The 21,703-nt window shown below is 36.3% G+C and overlaps 3 protein-coding genes and 2 long non-coding RNA genes across 9 annotated transcripts in view; 2 read left to right on the forward strand and 3 right to left on the reverse strand.

Annotated features, from left to right (window-relative positions):
- Positions 1–959, forward strand: part of LOC109946607 — a 2,541-nt gene extending 1,582 nt beyond the window's left edge. Inside the window, exon 3 of the long non-coding RNA XR_002269728.1 lies at positions 647–959. This is a non-coding gene — a long non-coding RNA (uncharacterized LOC109946607). The remainder of the gene's footprint in view (positions 1–646) is intronic.
- On the reverse strand, positions 2,758–5,354 carry LOC109946576. Of its 5 annotated transcripts, none has more exons than XR_002269696.1 (5): positions 5,121–5,354; positions 4,700–5,035; positions 3,767–3,910; positions 3,406–3,510; positions 2,758–3,274 (listed from the first exon to the last, which is right to left on the reverse strand). It is a non-coding gene; the product is annotated as an uncharacterized LOC109946576 (long non-coding RNA). The 5 variants fall into 5 exon arrangements; XR_002269695.1 differs by having other exon boundaries at positions 4,700–4,798; positions 4,906–5,354; XR_002269694.1 differs by having other exon boundaries at positions 2,758–3,016; positions 3,188–3,274; positions 4,700–5,354.
- On the reverse strand, positions 8,380–13,508 carry LOC18793901 (alpha-(1,4)-fucosyltransferase). The gene is made up of 3 exons (XM_007222634.2): positions 12,679–13,508; positions 9,232–9,405; positions 8,380–9,118 (listed from the first exon to the last, which is right to left on the reverse strand). Exons 1-3 carry the CDS (start codon positions 13,177–13,179, stop codon positions 8,549–8,551), a joined length of 1,245 nt encoding a protein of 414 aa, XP_007222696.1. The 5' UTR covers positions 13,180–13,508; the 3' UTR covers positions 8,380–8,548.
- Positions 15,672–19,482, forward strand: LOC18789923 (3-hydroxyacyl-[acyl-carrier-protein] dehydratase FabZ). Its single transcript, XM_007227506.2, has 4 exons — positions 15,672–16,217; positions 16,309–16,369; positions 16,749–16,893; positions 18,862–19,482. Exons 1-4 carry the CDS (start codon positions 15,977–15,979, stop codon positions 19,117–19,119), a joined length of 705 nt encoding a protein of 234 aa, XP_007227568.1. The 5' UTR covers positions 15,672–15,976; the 3' UTR covers positions 19,120–19,482.
- Positions 19,601–20,710, reverse strand: LOC18792611 (chlorophyll a-b binding protein CP24 10A, chloroplastic). The gene is made up of 2 exons (XM_007223427.2): positions 20,318–20,710; positions 19,601–20,208 (listed from the first exon to the last, which is right to left on the reverse strand). Exons 1-2 carry the CDS (start codon positions 20,545–20,547, stop codon positions 19,659–19,661), a joined length of 780 nt encoding a protein of 259 aa, XP_007223489.1. The 5' UTR covers positions 20,548–20,710; the 3' UTR covers positions 19,601–19,658.

The raw sequence follows: 21,703 nt of genomic DNA on the forward strand, positions 1-21,703 counted from the left end.
GGGGGGGGTGGTGTTCAAGGATGCAGGGTCGATCTAGTTGGTTTACATTGATGTAGTTCCAATATGTAAAGATGGAGTTTATATATATATGTACATGATATAGAGTCAATTTCAGACCTTGTTAATGGTATTAGCCTGTTAGGCTTGTGGGAGATTCATTTTGTTTTCTTTCATTTTCTATAAATGATTCTGATTATTTACAACATTGGACAGACTTCCCTACATCATTTTTGTTGTTGGTGGTGGGGGGTAAGGAGGGGGGGGGGGGACTCCCTATTTCGTTACAGGGTTTATTGACTGCATTCTTCCTTGTTCTGGAAGACCTCCTCAGTTCCATTGAGCCGACAAACCTTATGAAGTTGAATGTGAAGTGTTACCTTGCATCTACATGTTTCATCTTTTAACTTTATTTTCATGTTTCACACTGATGCTTGTAGTTATTTCTAGTTTTGCATACAGATTAGCAAATAGGTTATGCATTTACTGTTTAGTCATCTAATGATTTGATATCTAATATTTAGGCATGTGGAAATTTATAGATGTACCGATTATGCATACATATAGGTTTTGCGCTTGTATTAGGAAGTTAGATTCTTGTGGTTCCTCTTCAATGGCATGAATTTATATTGTTGTGCTTCATGATTAGGGTCTGAAGAACAACCATGTAGTAAGAAAGTTGGAGAAGCATCAACAGATTTGCACCATTGACCAACATATTGAAGAGCAATTTGGTGGTGGTTGTCTGTTGGCTTGTATTATAGCATGGGTTCGTCCGAGTGCTTAACGGTGTTTATCATGTTTGCATCTCATGCCTTAACTCCCTCAGTTTTCTCGGGCAGCTGTCAGATTGTTTGAAAATAATTGTCTACTTTTAATTTGTTGAAGACTCACCTTGTTATATGTTCATAGCCTTACATGGCACATAAACTGTTTCCATTTTGAAGTTGAACTATTTCGTACACCTCCATATATAAACATAGTTGCTCTTTATGGACATATAACAGTTTACTTGTTTGAAATGATGTGTTCGTTTCCACTGAATTCTACTCATTTTTGTATCCATTGTTAACATTTAGTCTCTGTGGTTTTCTTTGCAATTTATGTGATATAGGTATATTTCATTTCCTGCACTGGGAATCTGTTAGTTGACTTAGAGAAGCATACAGCTTTCTTAAGATTTGTCAAATTAGTTTTGACTTTGTTCCTTCTAAATAATTTATGTAGCAATTCTACTTTTCTGCTTAGCATTCTGTTGTTATTGAAATTTGAAACCTCATAATGTTTAGAAAGGGGTAAGATATACTTTACCCCCATGAACAAATGTGGAAAATCACTTAACATGCTTCCACTACAATATTAGAAAAATAAGTCCCTCGTTTGTTTAGAATTTTTCATTAATAGCTATTATGTCAGTATATTTACCATTAGTACAGTTTTAGGGCCAAGTTCGTATGAGCAGATGACTAATTTGAAATATGTAATCAATCATTTTGCCCTCTGAATCAATCTTTGAAACATTGGTGTGGTGATTAATAGATGCGCAGATGTGCAATACGCAGTGTGTACGTACAAATAAATGTGCAGATTCGTTTGTTTACTTCCATGTGTTAGAAATCTTGGTAATTTAACAGTTTTATCACAGAAGAATGAAGGTTTGGAATGCATAGAAGCCTGCAATATACACCAAGTGTAGAAATGGTTGCCAAATATAATGTTGAGCACTATGACCCGTGCAAAGTTAAACTGCATACATTAGTTTACTAGTTGTTCTTTATCTTTTTGAAGATTCATTAGTTGTTCCAAAAATTAGTTATCCCTATTAAATCACATAATGTTTGAACTAATGGTCATCAACGCTAAGCTGGTGATACGTTGGTGATACAGTGGTAATACAGAAGCGATAAATGGGTGCTAGAAATTGCTGTTTCTGTTTATTTTGGGCTTCTTCTTTTGTTTCATTTCATTTACTTAGCTTTAATAATTGGATGATTACGAGATGAATTTGTGTCACGTATTAACATAACAATTACATATATGAAGATTCAGACGAACAACATATCGTATCACCAAACATAATCAAACCACCAAATGTAATCATCCTTTTCTTCAACCCATGACGAAGCATTTGCATATTTATTCATACCTTCCTTTTTTGGTAAATTATTTTTTAGTTGTTATTATTTTTTAAAATAATTTCTTACAATGTCTTACGGTGCAATTATAATGCACCTAACTGCCTGTTTTTGAAAAGCACGTTGTTTCTTTCTCCTCGTCGTCTTCTTTTTGAATGAAGTATGGCCTAAACCGTAAACCCATTGATGAGTCGTAGTCAATATACATACAATATAATGGCAATATTAGGCCAATATACATACACTAGAGAGGCAATATTAGGGCAATATAACGGCAATACAACAGCAATAACATCACAATATACATGCAATAGGGTGGCAATATGCATACAATATGTATGCAATACAAAGGCAATATTAGTACAATACGCATGCAATAGGACAACAATATTAAGTCAATCTACATACAATACACACACATCCATTACAGACTACAATTTAGACATGCAAAATAAATCGCCACCGAACCCTAACAATTCAGACTACATTTTATTATCTTTAAATCTGTCGTCTAATAAGTTCCCAAGCTGTTACATTTAGGTTTTTGTTTCCTACGATTCTATACAACGATTTTAACTAGAAAACCAATTATAATGCTTTATTAATGAATATATATGCTCAAAAATTATTTCTTTCATAAAACTTGAAAATTCAATTGTTATTACATAGTCAACCAATCTTTACTCTATTACATACATACTTCCTACCTATAATTATAAATAATGGAGAGCTCACAAATTCTACTAATTTGATCTTAACTTCACCAATTTGTTCTTCGGTGTATGAGTTAGCTCTCTCTTCTTGCACATTTTTCAAGCTGTTCTATTCTCCTCCCGTGTAGCAATATCAGCAACAACAAGTTATCTATAGATCTGAAATCATAACTGCAGATGATTCTCAATTAACAAAGAGGAAAACCATTTTCTTTTATAACTTTGGTTCTGAAAGATATAACAAAATGCAAAGACCTTTGCTTTTGAAAAAGAGCAAAAGTTTGTCAACCAATTCATGATAAAAAAGAAGAAACTAGTGAACCTAACCAGAGAAATGATAACCTGCAAGACCAACTCCAATACTTTAACCACAGCATTAATACTTGAGATTTTCTTCTCATGGATTATGATTAGAGGATTTTCCAATTCCTATCAGCACATACACAAGTTTGAAGATAATCAGCATCAATCAAAAAGGGACTTGAGGTGCTACTAACTTTAACAAGCAACCCTCTAACAGTTTCAAGACATAGTCATCGCTGAATCAAACCAAAACTTACACATTTCTGATTGTTCTGGTTGGTGATGAAATAAGAGGATATGTAGCCCCTGTCTAGCTTCATTCCCTTAACAACCTCCAACTCATTGTCCAATGTTTTCCCATCCTGCAGAAATTAACATAGTGTGAAGCTTACATGTTTTGGGTATCATTTGGGAATAAAAAAACTAAAATAAAATTATTTGCCCTCCAATATATTTCTGTAAAAATTTCATAAGATCCATACATACCTTACTTTAAAACAACAATAAAAAGAAGCTGTTATCATCCAGATTTCAGCCCTTGCAATATGGTAACTACACTAATATGCCAATGACATATCGGCTGACTAGAAACAGACATAGGCAAATAAAGTCACATACCCATCAGCACAGCCACTATCTAGGTTGTGATGAGATACAAGCCAACAGACAACCACCACCAAATTGCTCTTCAATATGTTGGTCAAGGGTGCAAATCTGTTGATGCTTCTCCAACTTTCTTACTACATGGTTGTTCTTCAGACCCTAATCATGAAGCACAACAATTTAAATTCATGACATTGAAGAGGAACCACAAGAATCTAACTTCCTAATACAAGCGCAAAACCTATATGTATGCATAATCGGTACATCTATAAATTCCCACATGCCTAAATATTAGATATCAAATCATTAGATGACTAAACAGGCATAACCTATTTGCTAATCTGTATGCAAAACTAGAAATAACTACAAGCATCAGTGTGAAACATGAAAATAAAGTTAAAAGATGAAACATGTAGATGCAAGGTAACACTTCACATTCAACTTCATAAGGTTTGTCGGCTCAATGGAACTGAGGAGGTCTTCCAGAACAAGGAAGAATGCAGTCAATAAACCCTATAACGAAATAGGGAGTCAACACCCCCCCTCCCTAACCCCCACCACCAACAACAAAAATGATGTAGGCAAGTCTGTCCAATGTTGTAAATAATCAGAATCATTTATAGAAAATGAAAGAAAACAAAATGAATCTCCCACAAGCCTAACAGGCTAATACCATTAACAAGGTCTGAAATTGACTCTATATCATGTACATATATATATATAAACTCCATCTTTACATATTGGAACTACATCAATGTAAACCAACTAGATCGACCCTGCATCCTGAACACCACCCCCCCTCCCAAAAAAAAGGACCGAGGAAAAAAAAATACAACTAAAAAAAGGGAAATTAGATAAATTTTCTCCTTTTTTTCTCTTATATATTTTTTTTTTGCCTTCTATAGGGTAGTTCCAATTCTTCTTTTGTAAAAAATCAAGGCATAATACCTCCGAATTGAGCGTTCCAAGCCGTAGGGGGCAGCTGCCTTTTCCATTTACGAACTTTCAACAAAGTCACAATCTTTTGGGCACAAAACAAATCCACCTCTGCAACAAAGGCCCAATTACAATTAGCAAAAGAAATCAAAAAAAAGTAACCCCAAAAAAAAACAAAAAAAACCTTAGAATTTGACGAAATAGAGAGAAAGAGAGACCTTAGAAGGAGAATCAGCAACCTTGTAAGCATTCGCAGTAACACCCACCAAAAACAACCCAGGAAAAACAGTCTGTCAGCGACAGCAACAACAACATCACCTTCCTATCAAACCAATTTGGAAGAAACCCCTAAACCAATTTCATACAAATCCATACATCATAAACCAAATTCACAAAAACCCCAAATTTCTAAGAAAAGGAACGTGAACAGTACCTCGTGGATGTGAACTGTGGAGTTAAGCTTGGATGGCTGAGGGAGGAAGATGACTATGTCAGAGAGAGAGAGAGCTAGGCTAAAGAGAGAGACAGAGCCAAGAGAGTTGAGGGAGAACCCAATTTCTGAAAAAGTGATATGGGTGCAATCAGTTTACAATAAAGATGTATTTATAGGTGGTAGTTTTAAAAATTTTGGGGAGGGGTGGTATTTTGACAAAAAATTATAAAATTGGTGGCATTTAGGGCTATTTCCCAATTTTTTTTTGGTAACATTCATATGACAAGATTTGTTTTTCAATTGTTTTTGCCAAGATTTTTTTTCATATAACCCATTATCATAATGGTAGTATCTCATAAAAATTCCAACATACTCGCATACGTTAATAAAAACAGTACCAAATAATATATAATTCAAAGTGATCACATATTAAGGTGATAAGAGCAAAAGAGAAAGTTGTTCATAAACCAAACTACATCAAAGAGTGAATCACAACTCCCACGCCCTAAGTAAGAGAAGAACAAATGCTTTTCTCATAGCACCATCCAATGTCAGGAATGTTTTTTCATCACTTGCTTTCTCCAAAATTAGCCGTAGTGCCTTAATTTGGTCATTAATAGACAAGTCCATCTTTGCTTTTCTAATAGCAATTGACAAAGAAGAAAAAATGGTTCCTAGAATTCAGGTTCATACAATTTTAATTTTGTAATTTTGCTCTCCTAGTCGTCAAGTATGTATGTATTCAACTAAACTACCAACACTAGCACAGTTGTTTGTTTTTGGACGAAAACTGGCAATACTTTGTTTAATACCAACAATCTAAATATTCCCACAACGTCGAATCACTATATCACATACAAAGAAAACATTCGATTAAAAAAAATGCCAAAAAAAAAAAAAAAATCATAATCCAATTTCCACTAAAAATTTGACGAATTTGGAAGATAGTAGAGAACAACCCTAGGGAGAAGAAGATGAAAAGAGCGTCTGATTTTTTTCGTAGAACGCGTGTTCTTTTTCCCTAGCCATATAATTAAGCGTGTATTATCTAAACCGGGGTGTGTGGGTTGTATTAGTTAGTCAGGTAAGGAGAGTATTAAAAGCCCAACCCGTATAAAATAGTCGGGTAATTAAATAATACAAGTTGACACCAAACACCTGACATAGACTATTTACTCCTATCCAAAGTCTAATACGGTGTACCAAACGAGCCCACGGTCTTAAACAACTGGCTTAATCAACTTTGCGTTAGTTTGTTTTTTCTATTCTTTTTCTATTAGTATTTTTTTTATTGAATTATTTAGATTTCACTCAATCAGTCCTTCAAATATGGAATTACTAATTTCTCCACAAGCCTTTTGTAATTAATATATTTTTTTTTTTCAACAATCCAAATCGTCTATTTTTTAAGTTTTTATTCATAGTTCATCCTTGTAAAAAATTAGAAAAATTGAAAATCATTAAGGCATCTAGTTGCTAGCAACAAAATAGATGAACACAATGCTTTAAAAAAAATACTAAAATAACAATAATTTAATTGAGCGGTCAAATGATTTCTGATTCAAATGATTTTTTTTAGATATGATCTTTGAGAGAATATATAAAACTTAAACGAATCGAATCATTAAAAAAATGTATGGTGGGCCCTACAAGGGTGTCTCTCAAATAAACTTATTTGAGAAATCCCTCAATAGCAGCTCATATATATAGGCTTATTTTTTGATATACCCCCTCAAAGTGTATTTGAGCCTCACTTTGCCCCATAAAACTCATTTTGTTTCACTTTACCCAATTTTCACACATACTTGTCTCACTTTAGCCTATTTTTCACACATACATGTCTCTCCCCCCACCCGTGGGGGGAAAAAATAGTTAACTAATTCTGGTAGTGTTTGCACAATTAGAGAAGAGATTTATAATCAAGTACACACGATGATTAAAATAAGGCTAAAAATCATTTTTAGTTCTTATAGTTTGACACTTCAACTACTTTTTTGAATTTATAGTTTTAATTTCGTCAATTTTTCCATTGTAGTTTCATGGTTGTAGTAATTTAAGAAAAATCTTAATTTGATTTCTGTCAAGTTATTTCTAACTTTGTTATCTATTCGAATGAGTATTTTTGTCCAAACTTGCATCCCCTCCCCAATCAGCCAACACTCACCAACAGCCCTCACCCAACCCCAGCTAGCTACCCTGTAACTAACTGCCACCACAGCCTCCCAAGGCCGCCCCAACCCAAAGATGTCATGGACTCGGAGATCTGTATTTAACAATTTGTGCAAAAATGTTATTTATAAAAATAAAATAAAAAACTCTGATGGTTCTCGCCTTCTCGAGGCAGCAGCATCTTACTTTGCTCTTTTTCACATTTTGGTGACACTGGACTTATTAGCACTTCGTATTTCCGGCGCTTTCGTGCGTTGTGCAAAATACATCTTTATGGCATGATAAGTTAACTGGCATCCCTTTGGTCCTTTGTCTTCGTGTTGCTCTGAGGAGACTATCTAGCCTAATTCAAATATGGATGTGGTTCGATTCGATGGGTACTTGCGTCAAATGGTCTTTTTTCTGCTGCTTTTGCTTGGGATTTTCTCCGGGTTCATTACCTATTGGTATCTTGGAAGTCCTTGCTTTGGTTTAGTGAGAACATGCCTAAAATGAGTTTTATTTTGTGGATGGCCATTAAGGGGAGCTTATCAACCCTTCAAAAGTTTGCAGCTTGGTCCCCCTAGTCCATTGATCATCTTTTCTTTGATTGTTCCTACTCTGAAGCTATTTGAAGTTAGTTTATGTGTAAGTGTAGTGTGGTGGTCATTCCTCAATCTCGGCATCTGTTAATTCCTTGGTCCTCATCTTCTTGGAGTGGCAAATCGGCGAGATCCATTGTCAAGCGACTCTATCTTGCTCCCTATGTCTACTACATTTGGAAGGAAAGAAATTGTATGATTTGCAGAAACTCTTCTTGCCCTCTGCTATAACACTCGAGTTGGTTTTGAATTCTGTTAGGAGTAGGCTTCCCTATATAGGATTTAACCTCTCATGCCAACGCCTTCCTTGTTGAGGATGAAATTTTCCCATTAGCCAGTTGCTGTAAGGGAATGTGTTTTCTGTTAGCTTGGGGTGTCTTTTGGGATGGACTGTCCGGTTTGTGTGTTCTTGGTTGGTCTTTTGACCTCGTTTGTTCTTTAATCTTTGCCCCCTTTTTGGAAGCCTAACTAATGGGAAGGATAAAATTGAAAGGAAAAAAAAGTCTTTGAGTTAAATTTTGGATCTCTTCGGATATACAACTGCAGATTTGTATTTTAACACGTCAGTGTCACTTGTATACAATTTACACATAACCATAAATGTTGCATAATAAAAATCCCAGAATCACTATGAGCACTAGCAGTAAATCATTCAAATGAGACAGAAAGGCCAATATTTCACTTGCCTCTTGCATTTCTCCCACCTTTTCTGCTAACAGCTTCACAGAGTCTGCATGGTAATGTGTCAAGGCTCAATGCACGGGTTTTTACATAATTCGCCATCACGCCGCATCTTCTCCATCCATGGTACTCGGCATAGGCAACTGGGTCATTGGCGAGGGCTTTCACATAAGAAGCCAATTCCTCCAACTTGCTAAATTTAGTGCCGTCGATTATTGAATGAGGAGGGACGAAGTCCCAGACATTAGGGGCACCAAAATAGATAGGAACTGCACCAGAATCTAGAGCATAAAATAGCTTCTCCGTCACATAACTCTCTGTCATTGTGTTTTCAATAGCTAAAACAAACTTATAGTGAGACATAGCACAATGTAAATGGTCCCACCATTTCTGACTGACACTAGCATCACTGGCACACTCAGGGTAGAACGAAAGGGCCATGTCCAAGCCACCAACATTGTTCAAGCACTTTCCAAACGAATGATGAGGTAGTAAGCTGAGAAGCTTATAGGCAAGCTTATTTCTTTGAGGCAGACAACGCGATGATGACCAATAAACAAGTGTATCCTTCAAACAGAATCCCAGATACTGTCATATAACTAATGTTGCGAAAAAAGATAAACAGAAATGAGTGAAAGTTATGAAAATAACCTAGAAAGAACAGAGAGTCAAACACTTACATTGTGCTTATATGAAGACACGTGATAATTCCGACCATTGTGAAAGAGTGCACCAGCATAGGTGCACTGCACATCATCTTTGGCATGATAACTAATAAATAGATCCTCAAAGCCAGATTTCTTCCTGCCAGCCTCAAGATCCATGTATGCACGAAGTGGATCTCCAGTGTTTCTCTAACAAAACGCAAAAACAAAAGGGCAATGAAGTAGACCTAGAAAATAAGACACCTGGACTATGCGCATAGATAATTTTCAGATAACAAATATACATGAGAACCTAACACGATTCAAAATATATTTAATTTTTTTTCTTTGAATGTTACCTTAATATTATCGTATATATATATATATCTAAATTACAGGTTTTCACAGTAATTGTACACACACACAGAGACAAAAGTCTCACACTCTCCTTCAATAATTTTGTTTTCTGGGATACGAAACACAGAGTATTTCATAAATATCCAAGTTCTTATTTATATTGCTGGTGGAAACTATGCCCCTAAAACAAGAAACAACACCGAATAAAGTCACTACCATTTTAGGGTTTAGGGTTGAAAGTCACTATCATTTGAAATGCCCACAAAAATGTCCAAAGTTGAGCTCCACGCCTCAAATAATCCCAGCCCCAAAACTACCACTTACTATTCAAAGGTTTTGTCCTTCAACTCTACAAAATAAACCAAAAGGTTGCCATCACAAAACAATTTCATAACACAGCTTTCTTCCCTCCTCAGACACACATGAAAATAAAACAAGCTTTCCTCAACAGCATCAACGATATGATCAAAGCACATTAACTATTAATGACCCAAATATCTTTCAATCAAATATTATATATAACGTATAGGGAAATGTTTGGGATAGAAATATTTCAATTGTTCAGGCTTGCATAAATGGGTAGGACTGTGTGGGCCCCACATAAATGGATGGTTGAAATTGGTCATTTGCGCAAATGTCCATAGCAAGACACATACAAGTATATAGTGAGTTGAAATATTGAAGAATTGATGATAAGAAAAAGAAACAAGGCAATCCTTTAGTTTTATAAAATATTACTCATCTACTCTAACCCAAGCATGCTTAACTAAGAACTCCTTATTTGCTGCAGTATCCCTTTTTTCATATGGAGAAGGTTTGGCCTGCAATCCCCTATTAAAGTTGCAGAGAGGTTCAGTGACACGAGAAACAAGAGAGAAGATTCTCCAGTGCCACAAACAAGCCCTCTGTTTGACCTGTCCCAAGGTAGATTCTCATCGTTCCTAGCCTTCTATTGTATGCAGAATACCTAGTCTTCTGCAGCAAAGAGGAGAAACCTACTTTTCCTAGTACATTAAACAAGGAGGACAGTGGTAAAAGGTTTACGGACTCAAAGACCCTTCATGTCCTTAAAGGCTTAAGAAGCTGCTGTTATCGTTATTGTACAGTCACAAGTGATAGGAGATTCTCATTAAGAACTGTTGCCACAAGCACTCGAAGGATGTTACATAATGTAACTGCAAGTACATAAAAGGAGGACTAAGTTTGACACAACCTAGTAATCAAAGAGGTACAGCTCCATTACCTATCTTGTGATTTTAAGTTGATTAACTCCTTAGCTAATAACCGATACTATCATGAGGATCCCCTTCAAATAGATTTTGAATTTGGAAGTCCTAGAAATTGTCACAACAGATGGCTAAAACACATCCACCCACACTAAGCTCAACAACCATGGCTTACCCACACACTGTCGTCCATACAGCCTCATCACTTCATTTTCCTTGCTTTGCCACCAGCAATTAACAAACAACTTCCTAACTTGAGGATATGTTAAGAAAAGTGCAGTTAATGTTGAGCAGATATTGATTATTAGTACAAAGGGAATTTTTACTTTCTTTTGCAAGGAGATATCATTACAAATGGGAATAAAAACAGACATCCACTGATAGTTTGTCCAGGGAAATCAATAAAAACTAAGGTGTAGTCCATACAATGATCAAAGGAGGTATGTACATGTAAGAATCCAGTATATTAAAACCATGGGCTTATTGCAACTTTTCTCTTAAATGGAGATAATGATAACTATGATGCCAATTATAAATAACAATCATAGTCATTAACTCTCTCTTGTTTGTGGGAAAACCAGTAGTACCTTACCAGAGGTACCACCCATATCTTAAGCCTTTGGTGCCAGAATCACCTCCACCCCACCACAAACACCCCTATCATATACATGTCAACACCACTACCATCATTTTCTTATTTCCACTTAAATTTCTCTCAAATTCTGAATTCCACTTTCTCTCTTGTACTTTCTATGAACTAATAAGGTAAACATAATACACAAGTCACATATTCTTCCCCTTATTTCCTCTTTTCACTTTTTGGGTTGTTAAAATTAAGCTTATTGAAACCCTAGGGTCTCGACCACCTTAGCTAAGTTAGTTAGTTGAAATGTGGACATATATTTTTCATATATGTTAACAAGAAAGATCAATTCAAAGTCATTTGCATGCTAATGAGCAAATATAACTCAAATCTGGAGTAGCATACATTCAAAACTCAAGAAATATATAAAGAGAAATACTATGAGTCTGCCATGGTGAGGTAAGGTGTGAGCTTCCCTTGAAATTATGAGTTTGATGTATCATTTTTTCTTCTTACTTGTTTCAGTGAGATAAGGAAACAATTTTATAAAGAAAGGTGAGCCTCAATTTATGCAATCCTTATTTTTTCAGCTTAATATATGCCAAAAGAACTCTGGGGAGTAGTTAACTAACAAGTAAGATGTATCATTGAAGGAACTGAATGCAAAATGAGCCTGTAATTGGGGACAGAGTTGGCAGCAACAGTAAAAGGAGGCAAAAGCTAGTTCCAAAGCTCAAGCATGTATGTGGGATGCCTCTTAACATTGGATTATTTGTATGCAATTATTCTTTTCTGCGAGATTAGCCGAAGAACCATTGTGGAGTTAGGTTGAAAATGGTGGTGTAATTTTTCCATTGCAAGTAAAAGAAGCAAGTAGCTTTAAATCCATGTTTGTTTATTCACCATGGAAAATATCCACATGGGAAGTAGTAACGTAAAGGCATGGATTACAAGCACCTGAATACACATATAGCTATTGATTTGCTTTGACTCTAACCCTTAGCACTTCCCTCCCATAACCCCGACACAGAAAAAAGGGACTGAGGTGCTTGCTCTTTGATTGCTGGTTTGTTCATTAAGAGTTGCCCCCATAATGTTTGATAATATGCCTCAAAGAGGCAACTTCCTAAAGGGGAAAATTTTCTCATGATCTGAACGAAAACTAGCTAACCCTGATGAATTAGAAATAAATAAATAAACAAATGTAATGAAATAGGAGACACACAGATCTGTATATTTGCAACTTGTGGAAAAACCCTTATAGCTGAAATCTTCAACAACAAAAATGACAGTAGGAGCCTGAAAAAATGGAGGTACCTGAAGCGGAGGCGTAGTAGTCTCAAACAATAAGGCATCAGGTTTGTCAGCAAGAACGGAAGATTTAGTCCACAAACAGCTCAACCCACAGGGGCACGAATACAAATTATCCAAATTATCAGGAATCCAAGTCCACCCTTTGACCATGACGCTGATATGCTCAACCTTGGGCTCCCTACACTCAGATTCAATGCCAAGTTGAACTTGTTGCAGAGAAGAAGAAGAACCATTTTGATTTTGGCTTTGAAGTAACGCCTCATGATGCTTGCCTCTGAAATGGGCACAACCCACTTGAGAGTCCCATTTCTTGAAGGCACTGATCAAATTGGTAAATGGGTCAGGCGTGGACTTGGTTAGAGATAGAGAGAGATTGGGATCTTTCATGGGTTGGATTGAGGTTGATATAGAAGGGAATTCGAGGAAGCTACAGAGGAAAAGGATCAAGAATGCGCCACCCATCATGAACGCGATGCTCAAGGAGTTGAAGGGCTTCAATTGCATAATTTCTCTCTCCCTCTCTGTCTCTGTCCACTGTGAAGAGAGGGAGCAGAGTCAAGCAATCCGATGCATGGGGGAAGGTGGGAAGGGGCGCAGGCGTCTTGGACCAGAGTGTTTTTTTTAAGCTCTTTTATTTTTAGCCTATACATACACATTCACATTCACGTGGCAAAAACATGACATCTCTATAAATTTTATTTTAAAATAAGGGAATCTTACTTGGTAAGATAACAGGTTGTCTATACTTATTTCATGGGTTAGATAAAATATAACTTGTCCAACAAAAAAAAACAAAAAAACAAAGGCTCAGCAACCCAACCAACTCAAGCCGTTTGCCGGAAACTGCTCACCGAACCAACCTCTTCGTTTCCTGAATTACGAGCACCAATGTTGAACTGTACAACAGTTCCACCAACTGAGTCGATCCACCGATATATAAATCAGCTCAATTCGGTCGATTTCTCAATAAGGTCAAGTTCGAGTAGGAATGACAATTTTCCCTACAGGTTAGAGCCTTTGCAGGAGTTCAATCCTAATGCGTGCATAAAGTTTTAATTAAATCCAAAATATTTAAAATGTTCTTTGCTTTTCCTTCTTCAAATTGATGACTGTAGGGGGATGAATCTCTCTAATGATTGGAAAGACCTTTGTGCTTAAAACTAAGAGAAGAAAGACCAAATCAGCTCTTGAGCACACTAGTGTGCTGTGAGCCAAGAGTCTCTCATGCCAAAGTATAATGAGAGCTTTGAGCAAAGTGGGATTTCTTTTACCATTACAGGCAACGTGTTGAACGTTGATTGGACGTGTTAAGACATGTTTGCTTGCACATCAAGTCAACTAGTCATTTGACTTGGGAATGTAGGAATATTTAGGGTTAATCGTTTTATCAGTCCCTCAATTTTGACCCAATTTGCATTTGAGCACCTCAATTTCCAAAATGGTTTCCGTGGTCCTTTAACTTTAGTTTCGTTTGGACAAATGGTCCTACCGTCAATTTTGTTAACTTTTTCTGTTAAATGCAGGGGCAAAATGGTATTTTAATATTAAAACCAAAAAAATGAATAAAAAATCATATCTTTAAAATAACAATAAAAGAAAATCAAATAAAAAAACCAACAAAAATAAATAAATAAAGTTTTGGGGAGTAGAAATCGAGATAGAGGGGGGGGGGGGAGAGAGAGTTTTTTTTTAATTTTTTAATTTTTTTAATTTTTTTTTAATACAAAAATACCATTTTGTCCCTGCATTTAACAGAAAAGTTAATAAAATTGACGGTATGACCATTTGTCATAACGAAACTAAAGTTAAAGGACCACATGAACCATTTTGGAAATTGAGATACTCAAATGCAAATCGAGTCTATATTCAGAGATTAATAAAACGATTAACCCGAATGTTTATTTCAATTGGATAAGTGTAATCTCCTTATTTATTGATGTCATAATAAATAGGGAGGTTTTGAGGATTGTGGCTAATTTACGGAAGCTGCCTAAAAAAATAGTCATGCTTGGCATAGGAAGTGACATTTGCCAACTCTAGGTGATGATGCTTTCTAATCCTAATTAATACATGACAATATGCATATCGCTTTCTCCCGCCTCTGGCTATGGAGAGAAACTCTCATGTAATGAGGATAGTACTTTTTGCTATCCCCAGCTAATAACGCAACGACACGTATGATAACTTTTTCACATGTCATTGTATTATTGGCGGGGGATAGCAGAATAGTGTTATCTCCGTTACATGTAAGTTTTTTACTGGCGATGGGCAATTTGATCCATATGGACTTCCTCTTTTCCACGTGGCCTTCTGTCATTAGTGTGTAAATATTTGCTCGTACAATGACCAATCTTCCAAGAATGTACATTTTTTTAAGGACATATCCTACTATTATGTTTATTTTTATTTTATTTAGGCTGTTGATTTTTCCGCTCTCCTTTTGTTCACTTATGCTCTTTTTTATTTTATTTTAAATACTGCTATAACATACAAAAGAGTGAACGTGGACAAAAGAGAAGTAGGAAAATCAGCTCACTTTATTTATTACTTGTCAATTTTCATGAGGAGAAACACCTTGAATGCGTTTTTCCATATTTCTCCCTACTTCTTTAAAAAGCATTTATGCTCATAAGCGCTTTTAACAGAAGCACTCTTATTATAAAGATATTGAAATTTTCATTTTAAAAAAAAAAAATCAAAGTTCTTCTTGGAAAAGCATTTGAGAGTGCGTTATAAAGAAACATATGGCAAGTGATTCTCCATAAAGCACTTCAATGACCCAAAAGCACTTCTAAACTTTTATGTCAAACGTTGTCATAAGCACTTTTAACCCTTCTAAAAGCACTCTCAAACTGGACACGTGAGTATATGAAGAAGCGATTCTCCATAAAAATGATTATTGACTTATCCGAAATCACTTACAAACTAACCTTTAACCTGTTAACAAATTATAACAAATGACGGTACTACTATAATTATTCGATGCATATGTGGTAACCAAAGAAGTTAACCGCGCTAACATTTTACAGAGTCATAGTGCACATTCCTCAGATGTTATTCTTTCAATTTCCAATGAATACTAGCCGCAACAACAAATGAACAACTTTGTTATCGCCGCCATTGAAAGTTGAAACAAACCGCTTGACGTTTTGCACAATTTCACAACCTGAAGAGTACCTGCCTCGTTACTGTCGTCCTCCGTCCTTTTTAAATGCCCGTAGTTGATAATTGCACAAACAAACACAGGCATTGCCCCTAACCTCACTTCGCTTCTCTCTTTGTTTCTACCAACAACACAGAAATGTCGACCGCAGCTTCCCCCAGCACTCTGTTTTCTCCTGCTCCCAGTTCGCAGCCACCGATCTTTCATAAGCCAACGACTGCTTTATCTCTCTGTCGGGTCTCTCTTGGCCTTGGGCTTCCTAGATCTCTGCCATTATCAACAACCCATCTGAAAACTAGAAGAAATTCAAGTCGTTTCACTACCTGTTGCTCCACAGACGCTGCAAAAGCTCCCAACAAGGAGACCCCTATTGAATTGAGTATGATTCCTTCTTTGATTGATGGGTTTCAGTTGTTCTTCTCTCTTTCTGGTTCAGTTGTTCCTTCACAATATAACTTGCGTTTCTGCAGGATATGAAGCATTTCCTACTGTCATGGATATCAATCAGATTCGTGAAATTTTGCCTCACCGGTGAGTTACCTTATCTGCAGCATTTAGGGTCAAATTTGGTTTTCTTGTGTTGTTTTGATCAATCAGGGAAAAATAAAAAAACAAGCAAGCAAACCCACCTTGCAGATTTTTATTGAACTTGATAATAGAATTTTATAATCTTGTGTTTACTGTTTTCAGTGGAGTCAAAGCCATTGTTTTTATCATTTTTCTTCCCTATGTTTTAGTTGATTATTTATGTTTTCTGTTGATCTCGAAATAATAAGGAAGCATTGTAAGATATATTATTCAGTAAGGGTTTTTATTTATTTATTTTTTATTTTTATCATTTAATTTTCTTGAAGAAACCCAATTTATATTTGAATTTTAATGTGCAGTTTTGTTTTTTCTTGTTTTTTAGGTTTCCATTTCTCTTAGTGGATAGAGTGATTGAATACAATCCTGGAGTTTCTGCTGTTGCAATCAAGAATGTAACAATAAATGATAATTTCTTTCCTGGGCATTTTCCTGAGAGGCCAATCATGCCTGGTGTTCTCATGGTTGAGGTAATAACCATTTTCCCTTACCATACTAAAAGATGTCCCCTGTTGCTTACATCCATTATTCTCTAAAGCTACAAATTAGAAGGTGCTGAAACTTACTTTCATTAATTACAAAAGATGAAACTTACTTTCATGGTACCAGTTAATTTCTTGCTGCATTTAACCTTGGAATATTTTTCGCTGATGATGCTACCTTTGCAGCAATTCCTAACCTATCATGTCTTTTCTGTACTTGTAATCTGTAATATCAGGTTTAAACTTGACTTTTTATTGAACAAAAATGTTAAGTTGGTTACAGGTTATGCTAGATTAATTATTTCGGTCTAGAATCAGTTTATTTAGCAAAATGTACCTTTTAGCTTATATTAACTTGTTCGAACTGACTGGACCTGAAGTTTGAAGCTCTGATTCAGTTACATGCATAATCTATATCCAAAGTCCTAGAAGTTTTAAGCGCAAAATGGCAACTGAGGCGGAGGTGGGAATCATGTCAGTTGTGTTGTCCGCAACTTTCGCTTCTGTCTTCTTTAAATTTTTGGCCTTTCTCTGGGGTGGGTTAGAAGGGGTTGAAATGCTTTTCATAAGGATGTGGGATTAAAATTATAATTTCGGGTGTAATTAAGGGCCTTGATGTTGATTGGAGTTGTTGAGGAATTTGGACTTGAATTGATGTTTGGACTGGCCTTATGAATAGGCCATGATGTCTCTTGCAGACTTGAATTCCTTTCCTTTCTTTTCTTTCCCTCTTCTATTTCTCCCTGTTGGTTTTTCCATGGGTGTCTTGATAAGTATTTAGCTGGAGAATGGGAGTCGGGGTATAAGCTAGAAAGTTTCCATGGGTGTCCTATCAATGAGGAGAGGGCAGCTTGGTCAGAACAGTCTTTTGAAGGATGAGATTTGGAGTGTAATTTTTGAGTGTGGTAGTGACAACTCTCCTGGACCGAGCAGCTTCTCGTTGACGGTTTCTAAAGGTTGATAAAGGATGTGGTTAAGGAAGATCTCTGGACAGTTTTCCATTTGTCTTTGCAATGGAATTTTCAATTTCTTGTACTATTCTGACCTACATTGTTTGATCTCTCTTTCTGCAAAACGTCGGTTTGGATTTGAATAGAAAATTCTCATTTTATAGACTTCTAACTTAGTAGTAGAATGGTAGAACCAACTTGATTTTTCTTTGCAGTTAAGCAGGTAGCATATATCTATGATTATAAATTTTTTTACAAAGAAAAAAAAAGACATTTTGTTGGAAAATGATTGGATCATAATTGTATCCAGGTTTTTCGTTTTTTGGACAGTGAATCGTGTAAAATGTAAGATTGTGTGGGGTTGCTGGATGGCACTCATGATTATAAGTGAAGTGTCATTTGTAGTGAAAACTTTTCAGAAAGATGAATATCATTCTTGATTCTTCTGTATTGGGAGTTGACTGTATGACTCATGCGAAAAAAAGCTTTTTTTTTTTTTTTTTGGGTAGGTTTGGACAAATCGGTATTGTACCAAGTCAGGTTTTAAAGGTTTCTAAGTTTAAGTTTCTAATAGTGCAAGTCATTATAGAAACTTCCCTCATTAGCACCTTAGCCTCTGCTTGTTTAAGACAAGACAAGAAAATTATTCATATTGTATGAGGATCAAACTTCAGAAGGCCATTGGACAAAGTCAGGTTAATAGATTTTTAATACGTTATAGTTCATTATGTAATGGAAGCCTTACTCCCATTCATGGGCACCTAAACATATCCTTGATTGACAAAACAAGGAATGAATCTGTTTTCTTTTGGTTATCATGCATTTGATTCTTAAGAAAAGTTGTAAGCCCAGTTATAATTGCTTTAGGTAATACTTTTGCTAGAATTACATCCTGTCTTCTTAACAAGATTAATGGATATTGCTGAAGTTGACCAAATTTCCCTTTAACAATTGCCTAATTCTGTTGGGATTAGTAATGAAATATGTCTGTGCTTGTTGGATCTAGGCAATGGCACAGGTCGGTGGCTTGGTTATGTTGCAACCGGAAGTGGGAGGCTCTCGTGACACTTTCTTTTTTGCTGGTATTGACAAAGTGCGATTTCGGAAACCAGTGATTGCTGGCGACACATTAGTGATGAGAATGACACTAATCAAGTTGCAGAAACGCTTTGGAATAGCAAAGATGGAAGGCAAGGCCTATGTGGGAGGTGAAGTGGTGTGTGAGGGAGAGTTTTTGATGGCTACCGGTACTGGTAGTGACTGATCTCGAATGTTTTTGTTATTTCATCACTAAAATCAGTTGATCTTTGTTTTTTTGTTCTTTTCCTTCTCTCTTTTTCCTTTTTAATCCTCTCGGCAGTTTACACCTTGTGGCAGTTTGATTAGATTTTATTGCTCTTATATATGTATTTTAGGTGAGTTAAAACACAGAAAATATGCTTCGTGAAAATTCAGTAGTTTTGTTCATAGGGTGTTCCTCTATTTTGTGAGGGAGAAATAATTGCATGTAACAATGAGGCAAAAGATTCCTGTGGTTTTTTTAAGTTAATGAGAAAAAAGATTTCTATGCTGAGTTTTTGTAATGATTCGAAGACAAGATATGAAGTTGTCTGAATATGTTATATTATCTCTCCTAATTTAGTTTTGTAAGTTAGACTGAGAAAATGCATATTGTGCTGGTTTCCTCACCTATTGTTTAAGAAGGTTGAGGGAGGCCTTTCTGCTAGGTAGGTAAGAGATGCTGATTTTAGGTGATACTCATCAAATTAAATTAAATTATATCTACATAAAATACCAAATGATTTACAAGCCAAGAGCTCCAAGGGGTGTCTTCCCCTGTCCAGCTTCAAAATAGAAAATTAGCATAGCCACCATAGCAAGCCTTGCATGCTTAATCTCGGCCAATTTCAGTCTCTCCAACTTTTCGCTGTCTGGAATGTAGACTCCGTTCTTGATGGAGCCGGCGAAGCCCAAGGGGTCGAAGAACTTGCCACCAGGGTAGCCTTGCTCTCCGGTGGCGTTGGCAAAGTTCTCCGAAGTCTTGGACCAAGGTGTGGCCCACTCAATGGACTGGGACTCAGGGTTGTAGAAGTCCACCCATCTTTTGCTTTCCACCCAACCCATGAGCAAGAGCTGAGTGCCAAGCAGTGAGCCAAAGGAGAAGGGTGCTATAGCGCTGGGGTCTGCCCCGGCTTCGAACCATGGGACACCACTCCAGGCCTGGCCTACAAAGATGCCGACCACGGCGGCCATTGCCCACCGTCCGTGGATGAGCTCAGCCTCTCTGTACCACTTTAGGAACCCTGGGTCCTTGCCTAGTCCTAGAGGGTCGAAACCGTAGTCACCTGGAAGCCTGCATGCATACAATATCATATATTATACTTCTTATGGACAAATCGATATTCTAAACTATATGTATATTAATGTATATTAACATGGTTGATGGTTGAAATGAGACTCACGAGCCATCGAGCCACTCAGGATCGATGAAGTTGTTGCTGGCTTTAACGGCTGGGATCCAAGACTTCTTAGGTGCAGCAGCAGCAACCACAATGAACCTCTTAGGAGCAGCAGGGCCGCCTCCAACTCTGGTGGTTCCAAAACCAGCAGACAACAAGGCCTGGCTTCTCTTGCCTCCGCACAAGAAGGGTGAGTTCAACCCATTAAGCACTGCACCAGTTGTTGCTGCCATTTCCCTCTGTTTCTCTCTCTAGATCTCTCTCACACTCTCTCTCTCTATCTCTTGCACTCTATCTATCTACAATTTTTAAAACAATTAGAGCAGAGAGTTGGTATAGGCTGAGAAGACTTTTGTGTGGTTTTTATGAGAAGTGAGTTGGAGAGGGAAGATCTAATGATATCTGAGGATGTGTCTTGGATAGATTTCGGACCAATGGGAAACTACTACTCCCAGACCTCCATCCGCATCCTTGTATTGCATCCAACCACGTGGACCATTACTTTGTCTTTGTCTTTCTCCCTCCACAGGCTACGCCTCCAAAATATCAATGATAAAGCTTCTTGCAAAATCATACAATTATATCATCTTTGTTTTCTTTCAACACATGAACAGGATGATACATCTGGGAAAGGATTTATCTTTTTTTTTTCCCTTACAAATTGATAGCCAGTTCTTTTTTCTTTTTTTCTTTTTTTCCCTTTTTTAAAATTTCTTTGCTTCCCCATTCACTTTTAATAATAATAATTATTATTTTTAATTACAAATGTGTATACCTAAAGAAGTATTTTAGTCGTGTGTTTGGATGAAGATAATAAACTTAGAATTTGGACGAAGATTTAAAAAAAAAAAGAAAAGAAGAAGTTTAAATTGACATACGTCATAGACAAAGAATTTATAAATTTCATGTGAAAAAAAGGGGGGTGCCAAAAATTTAACTATCATCATAGAAGTGAAAAGTATTCAACAAAATAAATTATTTAAAAATTAAAAATTCAAAGCAAGTCTTTATGGAGGGTACATTAATTATTTAGATGAAATTTAAAGTTGGAATTTTATCAAAAATATGAGGATTCGATTTGGGAACATGTCAATGCTAATATCAACAAAAATTCAATACGTATGCATCTGATTCATCAAATTACCTAAATCTAAGTGACAGCAATACCTCATGGAGCTCCTCAGGTCTTCTTGAAAGGGCATCTAGGTTGAACATGAGATATATGAAGAACAAGTTCATATCAAAATCAATTTCGGCAGGTCTACTTGCCGTTCCAGTTGTGCTGCTCAAGCCTAGGGACACAGGTCAGCCTTTTAAATGAAGCCAACAGTCCCACATCGAAATAATTGTACAAAGTATCTTTCATTTGACCTTTATAGATAAGTCACT

Source organism: Prunus persica, chromosome G1, assembly GCF_000346465.2.
Source record: "Prunus persica cultivar Lovell chromosome G1, Prunus_persica_NCBIv2, whole genome shotgun sequence".
Classification (NCBI taxonomy): domain Eukaryota; kingdom Viridiplantae; phylum Streptophyta; class Magnoliopsida; order Rosales; family Rosaceae; genus Prunus; species Prunus persica.